General features: G+C 37.9%; 1 protein-coding gene across 1 annotated transcript in view; it reads right to left on the bottom strand.

Moving 5' to 3' along the window:
* The window catches only part of LOC108442514 (inactive N-acetylated-alpha-linked acidic dipeptidase-like protein 2), a 352,526-nt gene that overhangs the window by 95,459 nt on the left and 235,924 nt on the right, over nt 1-21,143 (bottom strand). Inside the window, exons 7-9 of the mRNA XM_017722591.2 lie at nt 13,478-13,570; nt 12,302-12,507; nt 10,061-10,186 (exon numbers count right to left, since the gene is read on the bottom strand). Coding sequence (XP_017578080.2) covers nt 10,061-10,186; nt 12,302-12,507; nt 13,478-13,570 — 425 coding nt within the window. The remainder of the gene's footprint in view (nt 1-10,060; nt 10,187-12,301; nt 12,508-13,477; nt 13,571-21,143) is intronic.

Raw genomic sequence — 21,143 nt, 5'->3', positions numbered from 1 at the left:
ACGCACAAGGGGAGACCCATCCTCCTCTGGTCAAACAGTCTTTACAATTTAATAAGCTAAAGACCAAATAAATGCTAAGAGGATATTAGCAAAAAACACATGGACTAGACCAAAACAAACGCACATGGGTATCAAAAGGTAAACAAAAAGCACATGGACTGGGAGGGGCCAATCATGACAGTAGGGTGCTTACCCTACTGGGGCATTGAACCCCAGTCTACAGCATAGAAGGCAGAGGTGTTACCCACTACACTACACCAACCACGTGATTAAAACCCACTCACACAACACGGCAACATTACCTTCTGAAAGGCCTATAAAAATGAATCATTATATCTGTGGGTTTTGAAGTGGGATTTCCTCTCAGAATTATCTTCTAGCAGTAGACTCCTCCCTAAAACAAAAAAAAAAACTTACAAACCCTACACATTCTCGTGAATGGCATATTCAGCATTTAAAGTGGCGAATTTATGCAAAACTGTGTTTAGGTTTGTTTCACAATTTCAGATCCAATTAAAGCTCAAGAACATTTACATGTTTCTGCTGCTAAATCAAGTTTAGAGGCTTACCAGTTCAGCCAGTATAATTAATAAAAATGAACAGCTGGTGACTGCCAAATAAGCAGTCTCTTCAAAAAAAACATGAGACCATTTGTGTTTATGTTTATTATAATATAAAACAAGCAACTTCAGGTAACAAGCAATGTTGGTTTTCATCAGTAGGATTTTCAGTGAAATCTGTGAGGAGCCTTAATATCTGCCAGTTTTATTGGTCAATCTAGAAACTGTTCAAGTACTGATACCTAACTGTATCTATTGGTAGAGGCAGGGCCAGATCACAGCATAAGCAGGATGTTTAAGTAAACAAGCCTAGAATGAGCCCAGAGAGGCTGCTAATTTGTCAGCGAAGAGGGTGTCAAAGCATGAGAGGACGCTGACTGAGAACTAATTGATTGCCAGCCGAGGAGGCACAGCATATACCGGAAGATTATGCTTGAGTGTCTTAGTTTTTCACTTTCGCATGGTTTCTGCTGCGGGAAAACGGCTTATGCTTCTTCATAGCTGCAGGAACCAATGAGCTCACACGTGGTTTGATAATATCTGAGACCTCCACAATTATGTTTAACTACTATAATTGATAACTGTGAATAGCTGAGGTTGAGGTGCATTATTTAGACCGGAGATCTCTCACATGAAACTGAGGCCAATGCATGTCAGCTCTATCCGGCCCTTATTAAAATAAATGGAAGCAATTCAGCTCCCATGACAGGCACTACATGAGTGATGCATCTCAATATGTGGGATGGGAGAGGCTCGGGCTGCATAAAGTGAGGACTGGGGCATCACATTTGAGAAGAAAGATCTGATTTTCCCAGGTTTAATTTGATATAAACATCTCCTGACAGAGGTTAAAGTTAACTGCATCTTGATTAGTTGAGGTGGTCCATATATTGTATATATACATATACAATTACATATACATTAATATGTATAGAACGTGCAGAGCTGGTGGCATATTTATGAACTGGCTGTAAATGTCTTGGCAGTTGGCACTGGATACTGCAGAAGTGGAATGTGTTTTGCATTTCTTTAATCTATGTTTTTCCCTCATTCAGAACTGAACACATGAAGCAGACAACCATCATTTACGCCATTCAGAACAGACCCCAGTGACAATGCAACTTGACACCAGAACAAAGATCCGAGATTGTATGCAAAGGATGTCTTGCCGCTCACACTACCAAATGCCGTCACTAATGGCTCTTAATTAGTGCATCACAGTCTATGCACAAAACATGCATTATCTAGATGAAACCCTTGTGGGGAAAAGGGGGTTTAATCTGCAGAGGAGCAGATGATTTTATCAAGCTGCAGATCGGGCAGGGCTCTTTTGAAAAGGATGAGCGACAGGCCTCCATGGAGCAGAATGAGGAGATGAGCTGAGCAGACAGTTCGCCAGAGCCACTGGCTTTTACTACATACATATATCCATTTACATCCAAAAGTGTGTGAGTCAGCCCTCAAATGACAAATGACGTTTGGTTGCTTTTCTAAATTAAAATAAGCATAACGCACATCTGTGCATTTAAATGACTGGAATGGAAATAAAACATAAAATGTGGTCTGTGCAAGTTATATTTCATGTTTTGTTTTTTTCCCCAAATATCTTAAACTCAGCTAAATTGACTTACATTAGAAGTAAATTATGATGAGATAAGAAGTTATTATCAATCTGAACTACATTCTCAATGGAGAGGCGTGGTCCAAAGGGTTAAAATCTCAAATAGTGTGTAGCACAGCCTGTGCTACACTGGGCTCAAGGAGAACGCTGGAGGCAGGGTTCAGTGTCGCAGCAGCCATTTTCTTTAATGCACCCAAATAAACTCAACACAAGTCAGCTAGTCTCTCTCTCTCTCTCTCTCTCTCTCTCTCTCTCTCTCACACACACACACACACACACACACACAACATTGCTGTCCTCCTCCTGCCGTCACTCGGAGCTCAGGCTTTGCGGTTAAGGGGCTGAGGGAGAAGCACGTAAAACTCAGTGGTTACTAAGCCTGTTCCTGAAGATGTTCCTTCTTGTGGAGCTTAATTTCAACCACAGTCTGCCACATGTGCTGATTACCTTCACGAGTTCTTGCCTGGCTGAATCAAATGTATCAGTGTTTGGGTGAGGAAAACACAAGCTGAAACTAAACTGAGCAGGAAAGTAGATTTTCATGTCAGGTTGATGACGACTGTTTGAAGCTCTCATACACAGACATATCCCAAACATTTAAGGCTGAGCAATGAGTGAAACTGAGAAGTGTTCTCAATGCTGTGAGTCATGTGCTGCCTCCATCAGATTACTGATTGACACAGCAGAGATAAGAGGCCGTCTTTGGACATTAGGAGCCTACGTGTTAACAACAGAATAAACCCCCATAAAGGCCTCAGCTCAGAAATGACTTGGCTCTACAAATGTGTGAACTGTTTCCAATCTAAAATCTGTAGCGCTGAGCTGGGTCTTGATAAACACATTGTGATTGCTTGTATACTGTCGTGCATTCCCTTTTAATCAGAGCTGACTTATTCTGAGAGGATTACATGTTACACAGTTATTCCTAAATTGATTTTGCATCTGAATACAATCATCCTGTCGAGTTTTATATAGGTCAGTTTTATGCAGCCTAATATGAGCGAGCGAGAGGGAGATAGAGAGGGATGAGCAAGAGCTTCAAGTGAATCTCAGCAGTGTTTTTAGATAGAAACAAGGAATAGATGTGTATGCCTGTAATACATTTCTGAAGATATCCATGCAACCTATACATCAGAGGACATGTATGAATTATAAATGGTCATTGTAAACCTAAAATGATCATTCTTTTTTGTGCTTTTGTATGAATATGTATAAACCAAAAATAGAAATAAACAATGTATTAATCAAATAAACATTAAATATTAGCTATTATTATCTAGCATTGTGATAAGCAGTTTAGAAAATGTGTGTGTGTGTGTGTGTATACCCATCATCATCTTAATACTTACTATAACTATTTTATGATTAACTGTTTATATTATATATGCATTATTTATATCCCATCTTAATATTTATATTCATATTTTTGGTGTTATAGAATTTTATATTTGATTCCTATTTTTACTACTTTCTTTTTTTCTTTTTACCCAAAAGCACTTTACACTGCATTTTCTATATACAGGAACTGCAGAATACAGTGCTACATGATTGCAAAATAAAACTTAAATTAATAAATGTAATGTCTGGTTTTATTTCTAAAAATTCTTTTATTCCCTAGAAATATGTTGTGCAGCTAAAGGCAAATGGTGGTCACACCAGATTTGAACGGGAGAATTCTCTTTCCTGAACCACCCGGTTTTTGTGGGTTTTCAGTAAAATCTTTTCAGTTAAAAGTGTAGCATTCCTATTTTTGTTCAGTATATCTCTTCTACACTCTAAAGGTAGTAAACTGTCACTGGGGCAGCCCCACTTTTGTCACTGGGGTGTTTCCCTCAATTGCACATCTAAGTATCTTTAGTCATGGAACATAACTGAGCTATAACCTACTACAATATTTTCTAACCTGTATTCACTCCACACACCCCATCTCGTCTCCAGGCATTTTATTTTATTGTTCTGTTTTAAGACATTCGTTATGAAAAGGTACAAATATGTTCTTTTTCCACCAGCAAAAACTTGCCACTGTTATACCTTTGAGGAAACAGTTATATTGTTTGCACCTTTATAAATGAGAAATGTACCTGCACAGAACCTTTATTTCCAGTTGACTGATGGCAAGATTCAATACTTTCAAATAAGATCTTATTTCATATGCATTGGTGCCAAATTGAGGAGGGGGGACACTTTTTGTTATGAAACATACATTTAGGGAGTCTCAGGATGATTGTCTCAAAGCTACAATGCCTATATTGTTGCCTATAAACACATTTTTGCTGCTGGGTTTTCATAAAATGTCCCACATGAATGATGTTGCAATGCCACTGTAAGCTAAAATACAGTGGCTGTACTATATTTTTGGTGGCTTACAACTCCAAGTTTGGGAATTGTGCAGCATTGCTGCTTACTGTTTCACTGTTTTTTTCCTGACAATTATGCTTGGGACTTGAACTTCATCAAATGTTTTTCATGTACTGAATGCACCAGAATCTATAAATGAAGCTGTCCCGACTTAATTAAACTGTTTATAATATTTATTTACTGTATTATAATTATTGTTTGACTTTGCCATTACATTCATCAACATCAATTCTAAATACATATTTATAAAATATTTATCACAGCATTCAGATTAAGAACTTATTTTAGTATATTTTAGTGACAAATAATGAAAACAAAAAATGGAACATACCAAATATGTAACAGACAATACATGATAATATTTGTGTTATTAATAGCACATTCATATTTATGTTACATTAGTCATCTATTAGATATATGACAATATAGTAACTTTCGGAGTTGTTGTGTAACTTTTTCACCTAGTTAAAGCACTTGAATCGCTGTATAATAGTTTTCGGCTCGTAAAGTTGATTCCACTTGTCAGACCAAATTGGCACCCCCCCGCTAATATGCAATAGAAGGCTTGCATAAAGTGAGATGTCTGACCTAGAATGAGTTACGGTTTATAATATAAGGATGGGATTTAAAAAAAAAAGCATGGCATGTCAGTCAAAGATAGCAGTGATAATACACAAGGCCAAATTGAAAAAGCTTCCAAAGTTATTTGGGAGTGCGCTGGCAGGTGGTAAGCCAAACGCACAACAACACAGCCTTCAAAATCAAACAGCAGCTTTCTATATGATGAAACTTGAGAGTTTTTTTCAACTCAAAAAAGAGGAGTTTTGAAGAGAGAGGGAAAAAAGATAACATTGTTTCTCCTTTTAGTGCTTGCACTGAGCAATCTTCAGTCAGATTCAGTTTAAAATACACCTGGAGACACACACGTTGCTACAACACTACCCAATTAAAGCATGAAAAGTCTCTCAATTTATTTTGCATGCAGTGCTCCATAATCCCCAAAGAAGTATCTGTTTTATTATAATTGGTTCCAAAGCACCCATTCGAAACATCACTGCAGTGGCATCTCTATTTTGAAGACAGCTGCAAAGTAAGATAAGTGGAAAATATTACCGGTGTAGCACGAGTCTGATTTGTAGAGTGGTTAAAATAAAATACTTAGACTGTCAAGGCTACCTCATGCCTTTTAAAGTTCTTCAAATGACAAATGGCTTGATTTGAGACAATCTGAAGGGTCAATAAGACCTACATGTCCAATTAGGGCTGGCAAGAATCAATAGAAATGAACGCAAACCAAAGATTTCATCACACTAAGCACAAATGATGGCCAGGTGCTGAAGCACAAATGTGCAGTTCTAAAACTTATAGTTTCAGCTTTCCCCAAATTAAGATTAACTCTACTATTTAAGTGACTGACACAATCAGGAAGGATTCTATTAAAGAAAACACTTAGCATTACATTATGGTGACTTTATGTCCAGTTAACCAGCCTTACAGCCAGCCATATGTTTGTCACACCAACCTGCTGTACAGTTCTGCAACAAGGTGATAAGGTGTTTACATAGGCGACAGTTATTAGAAATAAAAGAACATAGATTTGTCTTTTTTTCCTTTCTTGCTCTCCTTTTTCTCTTTTGAATAATCTGCTATTTCAAAGTAATCACCAGTCAGCCAGAAGTAAATCCTGCGTCTTTAATCGGATGTTATTCCTTTCAATTGCAATGCTAATGAGAACAGTTTTTGTGCTATTACATAGAAACACTTTGATATAGCAACAGTTCTAAGCAAAATGCATATATAAAAATGGGTGTATGGGAGATGGGAAAATCTCAAAGTGGATGCATATGGACCTGTTAGCCATTCTTGTGATTTCAGTGTGCTATACAGCTGGGTTACAATACGGAGTTCATGGAGAAACTTCATTGTAAATCATGTATTTCTTGAAACAGACTGAGAGTTTCAGAATGAGCAAAGAGCATTTCACTGTGAAAGTGTCTCTTTGTGATGATTTTGAGATCTTTTATGGCTTTCACTGACTTACAGATAGATTATTATGATGCATTCAAAAGACAAGATGAACATAAAACACACAGAAAACATAAATTTGGTAAATCTCTTCTACAGTCATGGGTGCTGAATTATTGTCTAATAATTCATTTCTGGTTAATAAATACACTTTTGTAATTATTTTATAATCGATTGTATTAAAAGTCAGATAGTGATGGCATCGCTTTGCTTTTGCCTGCCACCCAATGACCGCAAGGTTAGGCTCCGGCACCCCACCCATGACCCCGAAGATAAGCAGCTTAGAAGGTGTTTGTGTGTGTGGTCAGTAGACTGTGCACTTTATTCTAATAAATAACTTCACTTTAGTGATGCTGCAATTTTGTCGTGCTCCTATTCTCCATCGTGGCTACCAAAGGGGCATAAATTTTATTCGAACATAGTTGAGCTCCATAACAGTGGTAATCACACCATTAGCATGTCATGACTAATGTAATGTAGTCATGAGTTATGACAGGTTTTGTTCAGTAACACCACAGTAATTGTCATGACAGATGCCAGAGGCCAAAACATTAGTGCATTTTGCCCTTATATATACTAGTATTAAGTATTTATTCAGTATTTTGTTGTATATCTCTTGTTTGGAATGACAGCTTGAAGACTTATAGTCATGAAGTGCATGAGTCTGCTGATCTTCAGTCAGGCTTATTGGCTTTTCTCTTATGGATGGCCAGTCAAGTCTGTTAGATGGTGGCTTTCGATGAGCAACACTGGAGATCTCTGGTTTGAACATGATATGCGTGCATTTGGATTAGTGTCTCAACATGGTTTTGGAAGTAGAAAGGGTGGTTAGGTTAATGTTTTTTAGTTTGCTACTGTTCAGTCAAACCTATATAATATAATAATACAGATGACATTATGTATTTTTGAATATGGGAAAGCACATTTTTTTATAATACACTAACATATTGAATAATTCTAAAGTAATAATAAATTATAACAACAGGACTCCCAAGACTATTTTTAGCACTGCATACTTTGACAACTGCTCCTTAGCACACAATGTGAATTCATTCATCCTTTTGATCCTCAATTGTTCAGAAAAAACTTGTCAAGCGGCGAAAGAGGCTCACTGAACCTGGAGACCAGCACTACAGCATAAGTTTAAGATTACACACTCTGTCCAACTTTGCCTACTGTGAGACGGCAATAACTAAGTAATAGAGTCTGCCCTTGAATATCCTCTCTCTCTTTCTGAGTGATGTTCTGTTGATACCTCCAGGCTCACTCAGAACGAAGAAAAGGACCAAGCTTGTAGAACAGTGCGACCCAAATTACAGGCTGGGTGTAAAGACACGATAAACTGAAGGCTCAACTTTATCTGCTTTCTTTTATCTATGACGAAAGACATCAAGAGGTGCCCCTTCTATCTGCCGTGCTTCATTTAAGGTATTTGAAGTGTTCTTTTTCTTTCTTACAAAACTTTGTCTCAAGACTTTTCTGCTTCTTCAAATGAAATCAAACAGCTCATCACTCAGATTTCAGGGACGAGGGGAAATAATTATGTCTGTGAGCTAAAAGCAGGTGTGGCTTTGAAGCTGAGCTTTTGCAAGAGAGAGTTACACTGCGCCAGAGTGGGTCAGGACCCTCTTTATTACACTAAAATGTCACAGGTGGACTGGCATTTAGGTTAATAAAGAGGATTATTGCTTGCATGGAAATAATAGGGCATCCTGTCATTAGAACACGGCCTTTGACCCTCTCTGAACTAAGCAATGCTCATACTGCGCTGGCTTATTAGGGAAGGAATACATTTCAGTATTTGAATAAGTTAACCTTTTCACCATCTTCTAAGACACCAGGTGTGATTATACAGCATAACAGGCTACCGGTGTGAAAAGAAACCCAAGAGAAGGTCAGTTAGCCAGGCACCTAAGCATTATGAGAGCTGTATTTAACAGTTCTTTCACCCATTTCATTTTAAGGCTGACGCAATAACAAGTGACAACTTCTGATATTTTATCTACTTTTGTCTTTCAAAAAAAAGGTAAGAATGTGATCTAAGAAAGGCAAAAATAAGAATTTTTGAGATCCTGAAATGTGTCACAAACTACCATTTTGAAGAAGAAAGTGCATTTATGAATATTAATATAATATGCATATATCATCAACAATAAAACAATATTAAACGGTTACTAATCTGAATTCTGAATAAGCTCATGTGCTTGCTCAGGAAACAAAAAGCATCCATCAAGAAAGAAATACTGTGGCATATTTAATACAGTGATAGGAAACTCTGTGTTGACATTGATGATGAGGATCCCAACAAGGCACCGCAGGTGCATGTGATGTAACATGGTTAAGGGGAACACAACATCCATTATGCCCATAAACTATCTGAAAGGCTGACTCAAATAACAAAACACTTTTCCACTGAGCCTCAATTTATTTCAGATAAGCTTGAGTCCAGAAAAGTCAGCAGTTTTTCTTGATGCTATGACTTCCATTATGCATAGCACAGTCTTAACCTGCATTTGCAGATGCAGCAATGGACGGTGTTTACTGACAACAGTCATTAAAGTATTCACAAGCCCATGAGGTGATATCCATCGCCGAAGCATGCAGTGCTATCTGATAAAGGAATACGCCTTTCCTGGATGCCACTTTTATACATATGTATGACTGCATCACCCGCCTCCATCACCCGACATTTTTTGAACATTTGGTAACATATCCTGTAATTCAGTAACTCTCATTAAAGTGGTGTAGGCCAAAATTAATTAGGTAGAAAAAGTAATAAAGTGGTCAGGCCAACTTGGTACACACAATTGCCAAACTTCAATGCGTTAATGTCCTTTGTCATTACATAAGGCTATAGACTATTGCTGACGGCAGTACTCTACCTATTCCAACAATTCTAACTTATGGTAAAACTAAATAACAATCAACCAAAAAGCTGAATTTACACATACACATAAGACCTTACATTACAAAGCTCACTACAGACACATCTGCCCTATGAAGATGTTATATTCAAGTTTAAATTACACAGCAGAGAATGCACAAAACCTAATCTAAACCTAATCACATGTTTATAGTCCATTTATGTCTTACCTGTTATGACCCATTTGAGCTTTTGTAGTAAATGAGAAAAATACCATACTATACCAAACAAAATCTCCCTTTTAATAGTCCCTGGTTACATCTTTTAAGCACACCTGGAGTTTAATTTAAACATCGGCATGCTGAGGCAATGGCAGATATCAGCGGCTATTAAACAGTGATTAGAGGAAAAGAAAAGAAGTCAGAGCTTGTTGGAGAGCTTATTCATGTGATTAGTAGTAATGCAACAAAAACTCTTGGAGAAAACAAAGCAAATTTCATTATCTTCCAAAGTTCTGTTTCATAAGTAGTGAAGCCTATGAACAATCTGGGTAGGCACAGGCCCACACAGGCCTACCTGTGACTACTCCCCTTATTTAGAGTAATGCAAAGAGTAAAGCATGTTGAGATTTACCTTCCGGATGTCAGAGGCCAGTTGCAGTAGAGAGGGTGATGCTGTGGTCTGTGGTCCTAGTACTCTTACTGGACTATGAAGGCTGACATAGGCCACTGCCCTGCTCTCCAGAACTACTCTGTTCTCCTGGAAGCACATCAGCAAAAGAATGAGATATGCTATTTGAAACAGACAATGAACATGTTGCACAGGGTTCACTGTCAGCTGTATCACCATCATCATCGTCGTCATCATCACCATCCTCATTGTAAATTAGCATAAAACATGGGCATTACTCAGCATTGATCACCGATACTAAAAGTACTTCCCGAATGAAGAAGAACCACTACCTGCCAGAACAATCACATTAAACATGACGCACTGCCACCGTCTTCCATCTGTCTGATTTAATTTTGCACGCTTTGCTGGTTATGTTCGAGAGAAATATTTTTCCCCTGTCATCTAGTGTTCTGTGGCTTGAATTCTCGAGGACAGTCTGTACCATTTTCTTTCTCTTCTGCTTTGGCTATCAAGGCAAGAAAAGCATAACAAATGGGTAAACACACTTGACCTCCAATTATATCGAGTACTGGCTCACAGAGGTGCAAGCAATCCACTAATTTGGTAATTGAGTAGCTTTAGTTCTATGATTTACTTGTCTGCTATTCATGCATATGTATTACAGAGGCTGTCTGTAAGCTCAGAGGGCAATTTCCTTTCTGATTCTAGGATGAGGTCACTCAAGCACCTGAGAGAGGGCAACTCATCACCAATAAATTGAGAAACTTTGGCTTTGTCCCCTTTAACTTGTTAAAATCAAATGCTTGAATCAGTCACGCTTGAATCAGCAGATGGATCTGGTGCTTTCTGTTGCTTTTGGTGTGTCACTGTGTTTTCTTTCACTGTATAAAATAAGCATGATGCTGTCTTTATTGTTGAGAGCACTACACCATTTTCGGAGCACATGTGTGTAAATTCAGAGGGGAATTTCTGTTATTAATTTTAATTATGAATTCCCACTAATGTTATTAGTTTGTTGCAATATCTAGACTGATAACATAACAATATTTTTTATTAGTAATGTATATAAATTAGGAATGTATTACATTTTCAATAATTACATAAAGTCTTCAATATGTAAAAAGGAGTTTAGAGAATATTAAGGTTTCTGCTAAAAGTTTCTCTCTGGTGAGCATAACTGGCCCTGGTTAACTGGATGGGGTGCTGTGAAATACGAAGAAAAAATAATCGTAATGCAGCATTTGAAAATAATTGTTCTGAGAGAAACAGTGTCTATTCCAGTGTATCAAACCTAATAAAAACTAAATATCATGACACATACAGTACTGTGCAGACGTTGACAACATCTAGGTTACTGTATACAAATGATTCATTATTCATTAGAAAAAACAATATATTTAACAGGAAACTACTCAGAAGCCTCAACAAATACATTTTTACTATAGCTTCAATTGTTTTTAGGAGACTTGCTTTCAGTTTTTCAAAGAAAACTGCAGGGGTATTTTCAACACATCCAAAGTTCAGTGTCAGAAGTTGGTTGCATTTTCTGTTTCTTATGATCCAAACAATCCTAAACACATTTAATGATGTTGAGGTATGGACACTGGGGTGGTAAGTTCATTGTTCTAAGAACACCAGCAGCTTCTTTGCTTGACTAGCAAACATTCTTTTTTGTCTATTTCCTTTTCTCAATAAAGGCCTCTTGACAGTTACACATTCTTTCAGACCCATGGCACCGAGTTCTGTCATAGTGGATGGATGGACAGAAACACCTGTGGATTGTTTCAGATCTGAAGCAAGAATGGAGCTCGATTTACTCCTGTCTCTCACAACAAAGATCACAACTAACTACTGATGATGACAGTTTTGTAGTCTACCAGGTAATTTTCACTGTATCTTTTAATACTTTTTTTGAATGCATGTGCTGAAAACTTCTGTTAAATCTTATACTTTATACTTTCATTAGAAATATCTTTTCAAAAATGGATACTAATTTAAATATTTGGAAATGAACCATCTAATATGTCAAGAATAATTACACACGTCTATAACCTAAGAATAGCTCTATTAGGTTGCACTGAAGACCCTGTAGTTACTGAATAATGAAACTTTGTATGTAATAAGCTGGGTAAAATAAATTAAGGGTGGTCTCTGATTTTTGCACAGCACTGTATCACTATGTCTTTAAATATGGCTATGTTACATTATTGCCACATCCCCCACCACTAGGTTAAACATTACCTCCCCCCATTCATAGGAGCCGATGTTGCCGAGTGCTGATCCTCCCCATGAACAGAAGATTGTGGTGCGGTCGGGCTGCCAACCCGCACGTGTTTGAGCTGCCAAGGAGGCGATGATTTGAGTCATGACCGCAGTGCCGCCACTCCAGTCTGCCATAGCGCCCTCGTACCAGTTGCTGTGATGGCTTCCAACCAGCACATATCGATCTGCATGGTGAGAGCCAGACCAAGAGCATGCAGTCAGAACCGAGTGCACACAGAAACCCACACAAAACCCATACATATTGACATATGTACATAAAAAGCTGAGCCAAATAAACGCAAGAACTTCTCAAAAGCCTAGCAAGCTGTGATTTTCGGCAGCTGTGGTGAACATTACACTGGACTGAGTGACAGCACAGAGGCAGAAACGAACTAATAAATCTGATAGGTGTTTGAACAAATGCAGGGGTGAGACATATTTTAACCTGCACATGCTGAGGCATGGTGGATGAGCCTTCGAGCCTTCAGAGAAGTTATTAGAATCCTGGCAAATCAATATATAAGAACAAGAACAACAAGCTAAATTAAAAGCAAACATTTGCAGCAAAGTCACCGGACAAGGAGACTAACTTTAGAACCATATTTCATAATGGGGAGGCCACTTATGACATCGTAAAAAGGGTCCGGTAAATCTTGTAAGCAATTTCATACAAGCTTTTAACTTACAGAGGAGGAAGAAGATTAAAGACCCCTATTGCATCAAAGAAAATGATTAAATCATTCAGAGAGGGCAAATGCTGGTCAGTAATTAAATGGCTATTTTCAGCAGCCAAGTGGACATTTTCAACAGCATGTAGACATTGTTTTAAGAGCAGTTTATCATGGCATAGCAGACCTGCCTCAGCACCTGGATGCCTTTTCTCTCTCTCAGCCTCTGAGAAATTGTACAGGACTCTTTGATGTGTATCTTTGACATATTAAGCTGTCCAATACATACAATAGCATATCACAGTGTCATATATGCTTGTTTGCCAGCATTTTGTAAGCTTATGAAGATCACAGAGTGCTCTTTCTAAATGTTAATATTTTACTTTAAAATGATTTGTTAATGCTGCATCAAATTCAATTCACATTCAAATCTTCCATTTAGCAGTCTATGAACATGCCTAATACATAATACATACATAATTCATACCTGGATTAATCTTCCCTTTCAGGTACCCAATGACATTATACACTTTTGCGTAGGATGTTTGAGATCCAACCGTCAACTTTATAGTCTTTTGTCCTGAGAAAGAAAAAAAAATAGTTATAGCTCCACACGACTTTTTGGTTTAAACTGAAAGAAGTAGCCTTAGTGAATCAACAAAAAATTAATAAATCAATGTGTGGGAGCTGCTGTTAGTCACTTTGCAATGCCTACAATAATGTTTTAAAAAGTCAGAGACATCAAGTCATATATCACAGTTTTACAATGTTACTATGTATGTCACACATCACACACACAGTCTCATTCAGGTTAGGTCTCAAATGCAAAATCAACATTGTACAGAACAAGAAGATAATAGTAGACAATTCACATACATCCTTGGAATCTTTCAACATGTTTTAACTCAGTTCTCTTTGAACACTCAACATCAGACTCATCTGCACTGCAAAGAGATCTAAAGTAAAACTGGCATTACAAAATGTTCTTTCACACGTTGTGTGCAATTACACATTTCCAAATTCAAAAAACTCACATAGTGCTCCTTTTATTTATTATTTCAATTTGGCTTAAATAACAAAGGTGCCAAAAGCACCAAAGTCAAACCTTTGGATTGCTAAAGAACCTTTCAATGGCTACTTTTTAAAAGGAATTTAGTGAAACGCATTTTTAATCAACAGTTTTCTGTCCTTTAAATAATGACAGGGAAAAGTACTGAAATAACTGTTTGTGATAAACACATATACTTTAGAAGTAACAGGTGGAGATAACTAAAAACCTATTTTAACTCTTATGTGGTGTTCAGGTCTGGGGGACCCATTTTCAATGTTTACCAAAAGATACATATCTTTGAACACTTGAAATAACACATTTTCACTACAGCTTCACTGTTTACCCCCTACACATTTATATTACACGTGTGGTGTTGGGCTGAACCCAACGGGAGTAAAAGCAAAGAGGTGCTGTGTCCTTCACTCTGTTCTCTTCATGGCCTCCTGTTAGTGTGTGTGTATGTGTTTGTATATATGTAAGTGTGTGTAAGGATGGACAGGCTGCTGACTGGCTACAGCTGGAAAAGGAGAACCCTTTGCGGAACACACGTGATATTTTAACCATCTGGTATTTTTACCAGACGACCGAGTGACAAAAACATCAAGCCCACACAAGGATTAAGAGAGTTTGAGATACTGTAGTATTGGCACATTGACAATTTGCAAAACTGTCCCACCTTACTTTGTTATTGTTGTTCCATCTGTTAGCATCTGTTATACTCGTAACATTTACTAACAGACTGACAGCAAACAGAGAAGTATATTTAAAACATTCTTCTTTCAAAAATAAACTAGTTTTTAGTGCAGACATTTATGCTTAAGAAATGCCACAACATGCATGTTGGCTAGTTTAAAGTGAAAAAAAAAAAAAAAGTCTGGAGTCCTCAGTCACTTGATATCTAACTATAGGCTTTGATGTGCAACCCCAAATCAGAAAAAGTCAGGATGGAATACTAAAATTAAAGTTTAATTAAAATTAAGTATAAAAAAAGTAATATGTAAATTATTTTGAAGTGTATTCCATTAAAAATGATACAACAAGCACATTGTTTGATGCTTTAGCTCATGAATTTTATTACTTTTTGTAAAAAAAAGCATTTACCACTTTGTAAAGTTGCACCAAGGGATGAAGTGTTTTAGTGGTAATTTTGTCTGATTCTCTCTGCAAACGAGTTTTAAGGTTTGCAATAGTATGAGGTCTTTGTTTTTGTATTTGCATTTCAAAATGCACCACATACTCTCTTTTGGGTATAAGTTGGGACTGCAGTCAGGCCAGTCCAGCACCCACACCCTCATGTTCCACAGCCATGCCTTTGTAATGTGTGCAGGCTCTGCATTGGCTTGTTGAAATATGAATGGGCGCCCTGGAAAAGATGACATCTTGAAGGCAGCATATGTTGATACAACCCCAAACCATGATAGCCCCGGCTTTTGGACTTGTTGCTGGTAACAGTCTGTTCACTTTCAGAAAATGTCCATTTCTTCCAAAAAAAAAAAAAAAAAAAGACCTAAAGTACTAATTCGTCTGACCATGTTTTTACTCTGTGATCATCCATCAAAAAATGCCCCAGAAGTCGATGGCACCTCTGGACATATTTAACATAAAGTTTTATCTGACATTTGTGGATGTATTGTAGTGCTTGACAACACTTTCCCAAAGTAATCCTGAGCCCACATGGTTATATCACTTATAGATGAATGACAGTTCTTAATGCAGTGCTGTCAGAGGGATTGGGCAGCACAGTTATTCAGCTTAGGCTTGTGCCCTTGACCTATATGCACTGAAATTCCTCCTGTAATTATGTTATGCACAGAGAGTGAAATATCCACATTCCTTTCAAACTTTCTTTTCTTTCTCATAATTTTTAAACATTTCAATCATTTTTTGACACATCTATTGGAAAACTGGCGATCCTGGACCCATCTATGCTTGGAGAACAGGCTTTTCCTGGATGCTGCTTTAGTACCAAGTCATTACAATAATCTGGTGACATAACCTGTTTTAAATTACATAATTATTTAATCATTTTATCTCATCACTAGCCCTAAATTGTCCCATCCCAACTTTAACAGAATGTGTTGCAGGCCTGAATGGCAGGAATGGACGTACATTTACAAAAGAAATTGAGCTAACCAGACAAAACTTGAAATATCTTGTGTCTACATTTTCGCCAATGAAAAACAAGTCAGAGTAAATTTTGGAAATCACTGCTTTCCTTGTTTTATTTACATTTTCCACACTTTCCCAACTTTCAGATGAGCTACTGCTAAAGCTAACACTGGAGCTATTCAGTTCTAAGGAGTACTCATCATATTTTACATGACGTTTTTCTTGTAAACAATACAAATAACATCACATGTACAAGTGCATTCATGTTTTCATTTATACACAGAATGTGTGCACTGTACAATCGTGTTTAATCTGACTGATTTATCAAGCTACCAGTCATCAGCGTAGTTAAGAAAAGCTAATAAGTTAACATTTTTCTGTTACGCTATTGTTGGACACCATAATAAAATCATTTTTAACCCAGCTAAAATTTAGCTCGCCATAGAGCCAGTGTATGTCAGCCTATTGATAGATTTAACAGGGAGCTGTGAGTCTGGTCTTCCACACAGAATAATTCAAACATTTTTCAGCTCCAGGAGTGAAATAAAACAACACCAGTCTCTGGTTTATTAGAATAGATTGTGTCAGGCATTATATGTTCCTCACCATCACCTCTGCAGCATTTCTCAGTCTAATAATTTTGTCTAATTTACGGCCACTACTGTTTGTACTTAAGTTTTTTTCTGAGTTTTATCTTCACTTGGCAGAGGAAGGAACATTTAGAGACAATTGTGATTGGCCGAGAGGTGTGTCAATCATAATATTGCAAGCAGTTAATCGGCACATAAACATGGAACAATAATGGATTGGCTGGGAAGACTGACTCTCTGGCTTAGATTAACAATAACAAGCAGTGTGTGGGGGAGAGACATAGAGGCAGAAATACAATGATTCAATAACATTTGATCTGTCAGAGCTGAAGCACATGTGTGAAGCCATAAGAGACTTTTATACCTGGTGGAGGTCATTTATTTTGAAAACTCACCTCATTGATTGCTAGCCCCATCCCCAGTAACACTGAATGATCGCACTTCTGTTCTGAGCACATACAATTCACAGCAGCTCCCACACAGCATCTCTTAAAGTTGATGTGAAAGCAAATAAAACCCCCTCTACCTGCCCCTCATGCACTGCAGCATGGGCTAAGCCAGCAAATACATCAGGGAAATGAAGAGCAGCTATAAGATACTGAGATTATTGTTGCTCCTCTCTTAAGACCCTGCCAATTATACACAGAAGAGCACAGGGGCGAACATTCATCTAGCTCATATCTCAGTAGATGAAAGCAGGCCTGTCACAATAAATTGATTTAACTTCATTACCTGGTTTGAAAAAAGGATTTAATGAATCAGCAGTGTGTTTAGTTGGCAATTTTACTGATGCATATTTTAAATATTTTAAATTGTATGTGGAGCAGATGCATCTTTTCACAGCGACCAAAGCCAACTCACTCAAAACTATTCTATTGTTATCTTCATCAGTATAATGTTGATTTTGCATTTGAGACCTAAAGATCGCGACACATTTTCTTGTTGAGCCTGTGTATGTGACATTTTCGTTACTACAGGGCAATGTGCAATGTGCTCCTCAGTTTATGGAGCTTGGAACAAGCCGGGATGCCCCTGCGTTGGAATGGAGAACCAGGCGCCGGACAGCTGTCAATGTTTAACCTCTGTTTGCAACTTCCAAGTATATAGCATCATAACCCTTCATGTATCTGCCAGAAAGCAGAGAGCATTTACAGCATCACAAGCACTGCAATCAATTAAACATACATCAAGGTATGTAGTGTATTTTTTTGGTTCAGATTGCTTCATTCTGACAGGAGTTATAACAGAATATTCAACCCTTTTTTTGAACCTGTGACAATGACATTGTACATAAATATGGCATGGTCCAAAACTCCCATTAAATCCTACCTGACATGTCTGACTTTTATTGTGTCAAGCTCAACTTACAGTAGCGCCCACATATGGAGTCAAATTAGGGTCTTTAATGGTGACGAGAAAAAAATATATCGCAAATATAAGATCAGCATTTTGCATTTTCCGTTCCTATTTTGTTTCTGCAATACTTTCCCTCTTTTGCGTTTCTTTCCTTTGTTTGCGCTTCACGCTGCTTTTCTTTGCGTCTCGCATTTTACGTTCATCATTTTTTTCGCGCTTCTCTCTTTTCTTTGCTCCGGTTTTACCCTCTGTGTGGGGGCGGGGAAAGAGGCGTGGTCAAGAGCGAAAGGCGTGTCTTGAACGTTCCGTGTCATCAGTTGGAGCCACCGTCACACAGCGCGGCAATTCGGTTTACTGGTATCATGGCAGACGGTCGCCCAGCAGGACCACAGGTATATACACTTTATAGATTGAAGGTAATAATCGACTTTTATAGACATATTATCTAATTCACTAATTAATTTAAGTTTATTTCTAGTAGGAAGGATAAAGTTAATAATCCCCCCCCCCTTTTTTTGTACAAACATTCTGTCAGATTTGCAACTATATAAAAATGAAAATGACCTAGTTGACATTGAAGTATCTGTGGAGATTTTAGAGAGAGTGTACCAGTTTTGAAAATTTTACCAAAACATAAATTTCATTCAGATGAAAACATGACATATCCTTGCCATTTAGAACAGTAAAAACTGATTTGAACCAGGGTTTTTGTGTCTAAGCGTTCTTCAAACATTCCAGTTCCATCTTGGAATAACTTTATTAACCTGTGCATGAACAATTCATAATGAAACTGATTAACCTGGTTCTCAGCTTTAGACTTGAGACCCCCTGCCCTGTACGCCTTAGCCCATCACGCCTGACTGAGCTATTAAAACTCTGTGAAATTCATGGTCAGCCTGAATGGCTTGTACCATGGTTGTTCTAAATGCATCGTGGTTGGTCATATGTGCAGTAGAACACTCACAACAGGGAAGCATATTTTGTGTTCTGGCATTCTCAGTGTACTCAAGCTCAGTGTGAACTCCTGTAGTTCAGAGGCAAGAAGTGGCTTGTGTGCCTGACCAGTAAGCCACTGCATTACAAAGGGCCCAGTTAGGGAGGCGACGTCTGCGCCAGGCTGGACTTCATATTCGCCTCCTACAACACAAGGCTTAGGGTTAGACGTTAAAGCAGCTACAACCAGCCCAGTCCATTGCTCAAACTAACTGAAGTTAGCTCGTAATGAACTTACTGGAGTTCATTAGCTTACTTTACCGTTTACCAAGATAATATGTCTAAAGAAATACGGTTTGGGATACAGCGGTGGACGCCGTGGGAACCATTTGGCTACATAGTGGATCTGGTATCCATGTTTTCCATGTTAGCTAGTTAGCCTACTCTTCTCACAGCCCTGATCACACTGAACAATTTAGTAAGTGAAGACAAATCTAGCTACCGAATTGCGAGACGCAAAGAAAAGCAGCGTGACGCGCAAACAAAGGAAAGAAACGCAAAAGAGGGAAAGTATTGCAGAAACAAAATAGGAACGTAAAATGCTGATCTTATATTTGCGATATATTTTTTTCTCGTCACCATTAAAGACCCTAATTTGACTCCATACACACACCATATTTTTTTTCTACTGACTCTGTAATGTTACGTCTTTCAATTTTAGCAAGCAAAAAAATCTTACATAGTACAGCTTGTGAGGGGCAGTCCTGTATAGGAGGTATGGGCTCGTGCTGATATGTGGTGCTTTTTATGTACCTATTTTTCAATGTTGTTTGCATAAACATTTAAAAAATATTAAAACTGGGACAATATTTACCTGGATTAGTAATACACAGAAATGTAAAACTAATTTCTGATGGATATGAATGCAGCAAAATGAATAAAATGCAGATATTTTAGCACAATAACCAAGCATTACCTTAAACATTGTGTTCTTCCTAGAGTACAGTAAAAACAAACAAAGTATGGATTTCAAATGTCATTTCAAAATAGGAATCAAATCTGTCAAAATAGGAATCACATCTGTCTGATGCTGATTTTTTTATATGACTCCCGATATCATCGTACATCCCCACCAATATCCTCTATAGTCACAGCTATTGTGAGATTACTGAGTGGAGGGGTTGATTGAGGGGGGTTAGCAGGTAAGACATGGGCTGTCCGTAGTTTTTCAGAATTGAAAATTCCTTTTCATGAGATCCCCTGGATCGCAGGCAGATGTGCTGGCCTTGGGGTGCAGCGTGTAGACACTGACTTTTTTATTAGCTGTGTGATAGGTGAATATCAGAGGGAAATAAAGATGAAGTTGGCAGAGAGGGTGCACGCCGTGCGGCACACACTGATGCTACAGATGACACCAGCAGAGCAACGTGGGCCTGGTTTACTGACAGAGGTTTCCTGTAGTCTCTAGGAGACATTTCATTAGGACCAGCAGTGGTCCTCACAAAGCCTCCAAACCCCATTTATCACGGTAAGACTTATGCAGCTCTATGACACTACCAAAAATAAATAAACGTTTGTAGAAACCTCGTATCTCCAAAATAGTAACCTTACAGGAGAAGGAAAAAAAACAGTGGAAGCAGAATTTTTACCAAGTCGTTTTGGGCTGTTTCTTTTGGTCCATTCATGATGAAATTTATGCCCGATGTAAAAAGCAACAGGCATTTTCAAATTATGTCAAAAACTGAAAAGATGTCAAAAATGGAGGCACAAGGTTTTGTTCTGGCAATATGTAGCTGTGGTAATAATAAAAAATAAGACAACAAATATGTGAAAAACAGATGTCATTTACAATATTTTGTCTTATTATCTTGTTGCTAATCCTTGTTCTTTTCTACATCTACATATCTGTCTATATTTATTAGAGTTTTTATCTATTATATATGTGAAGCCTTTGAAAAGTAATGCTGAAGCAGCCGTTATGGTTCTAGCCTACTTGACGTCTTGCTTATACTGTCCTAGAAGCACAACACTGTTCACTGGGTACTGCATCTTGGACTCCCCTTGTGTAAAAATGTTCATTCTTTGGGTCCCAAATGGATCTAAGCTCTGTGTAA

This window comes from Pygocentrus nattereri, chromosome 15 (assembly GCF_015220715.1).
Source record: "Pygocentrus nattereri isolate fPygNat1 chromosome 15, fPygNat1.pri, whole genome shotgun sequence".
NCBI classification, from domain to species: Eukaryota; Metazoa; Chordata; class Actinopteri; order Characiformes; family Serrasalmidae; genus Pygocentrus; species Pygocentrus nattereri.
This window is presented reverse-complemented; position numbering and strand designations above follow the sequence as displayed.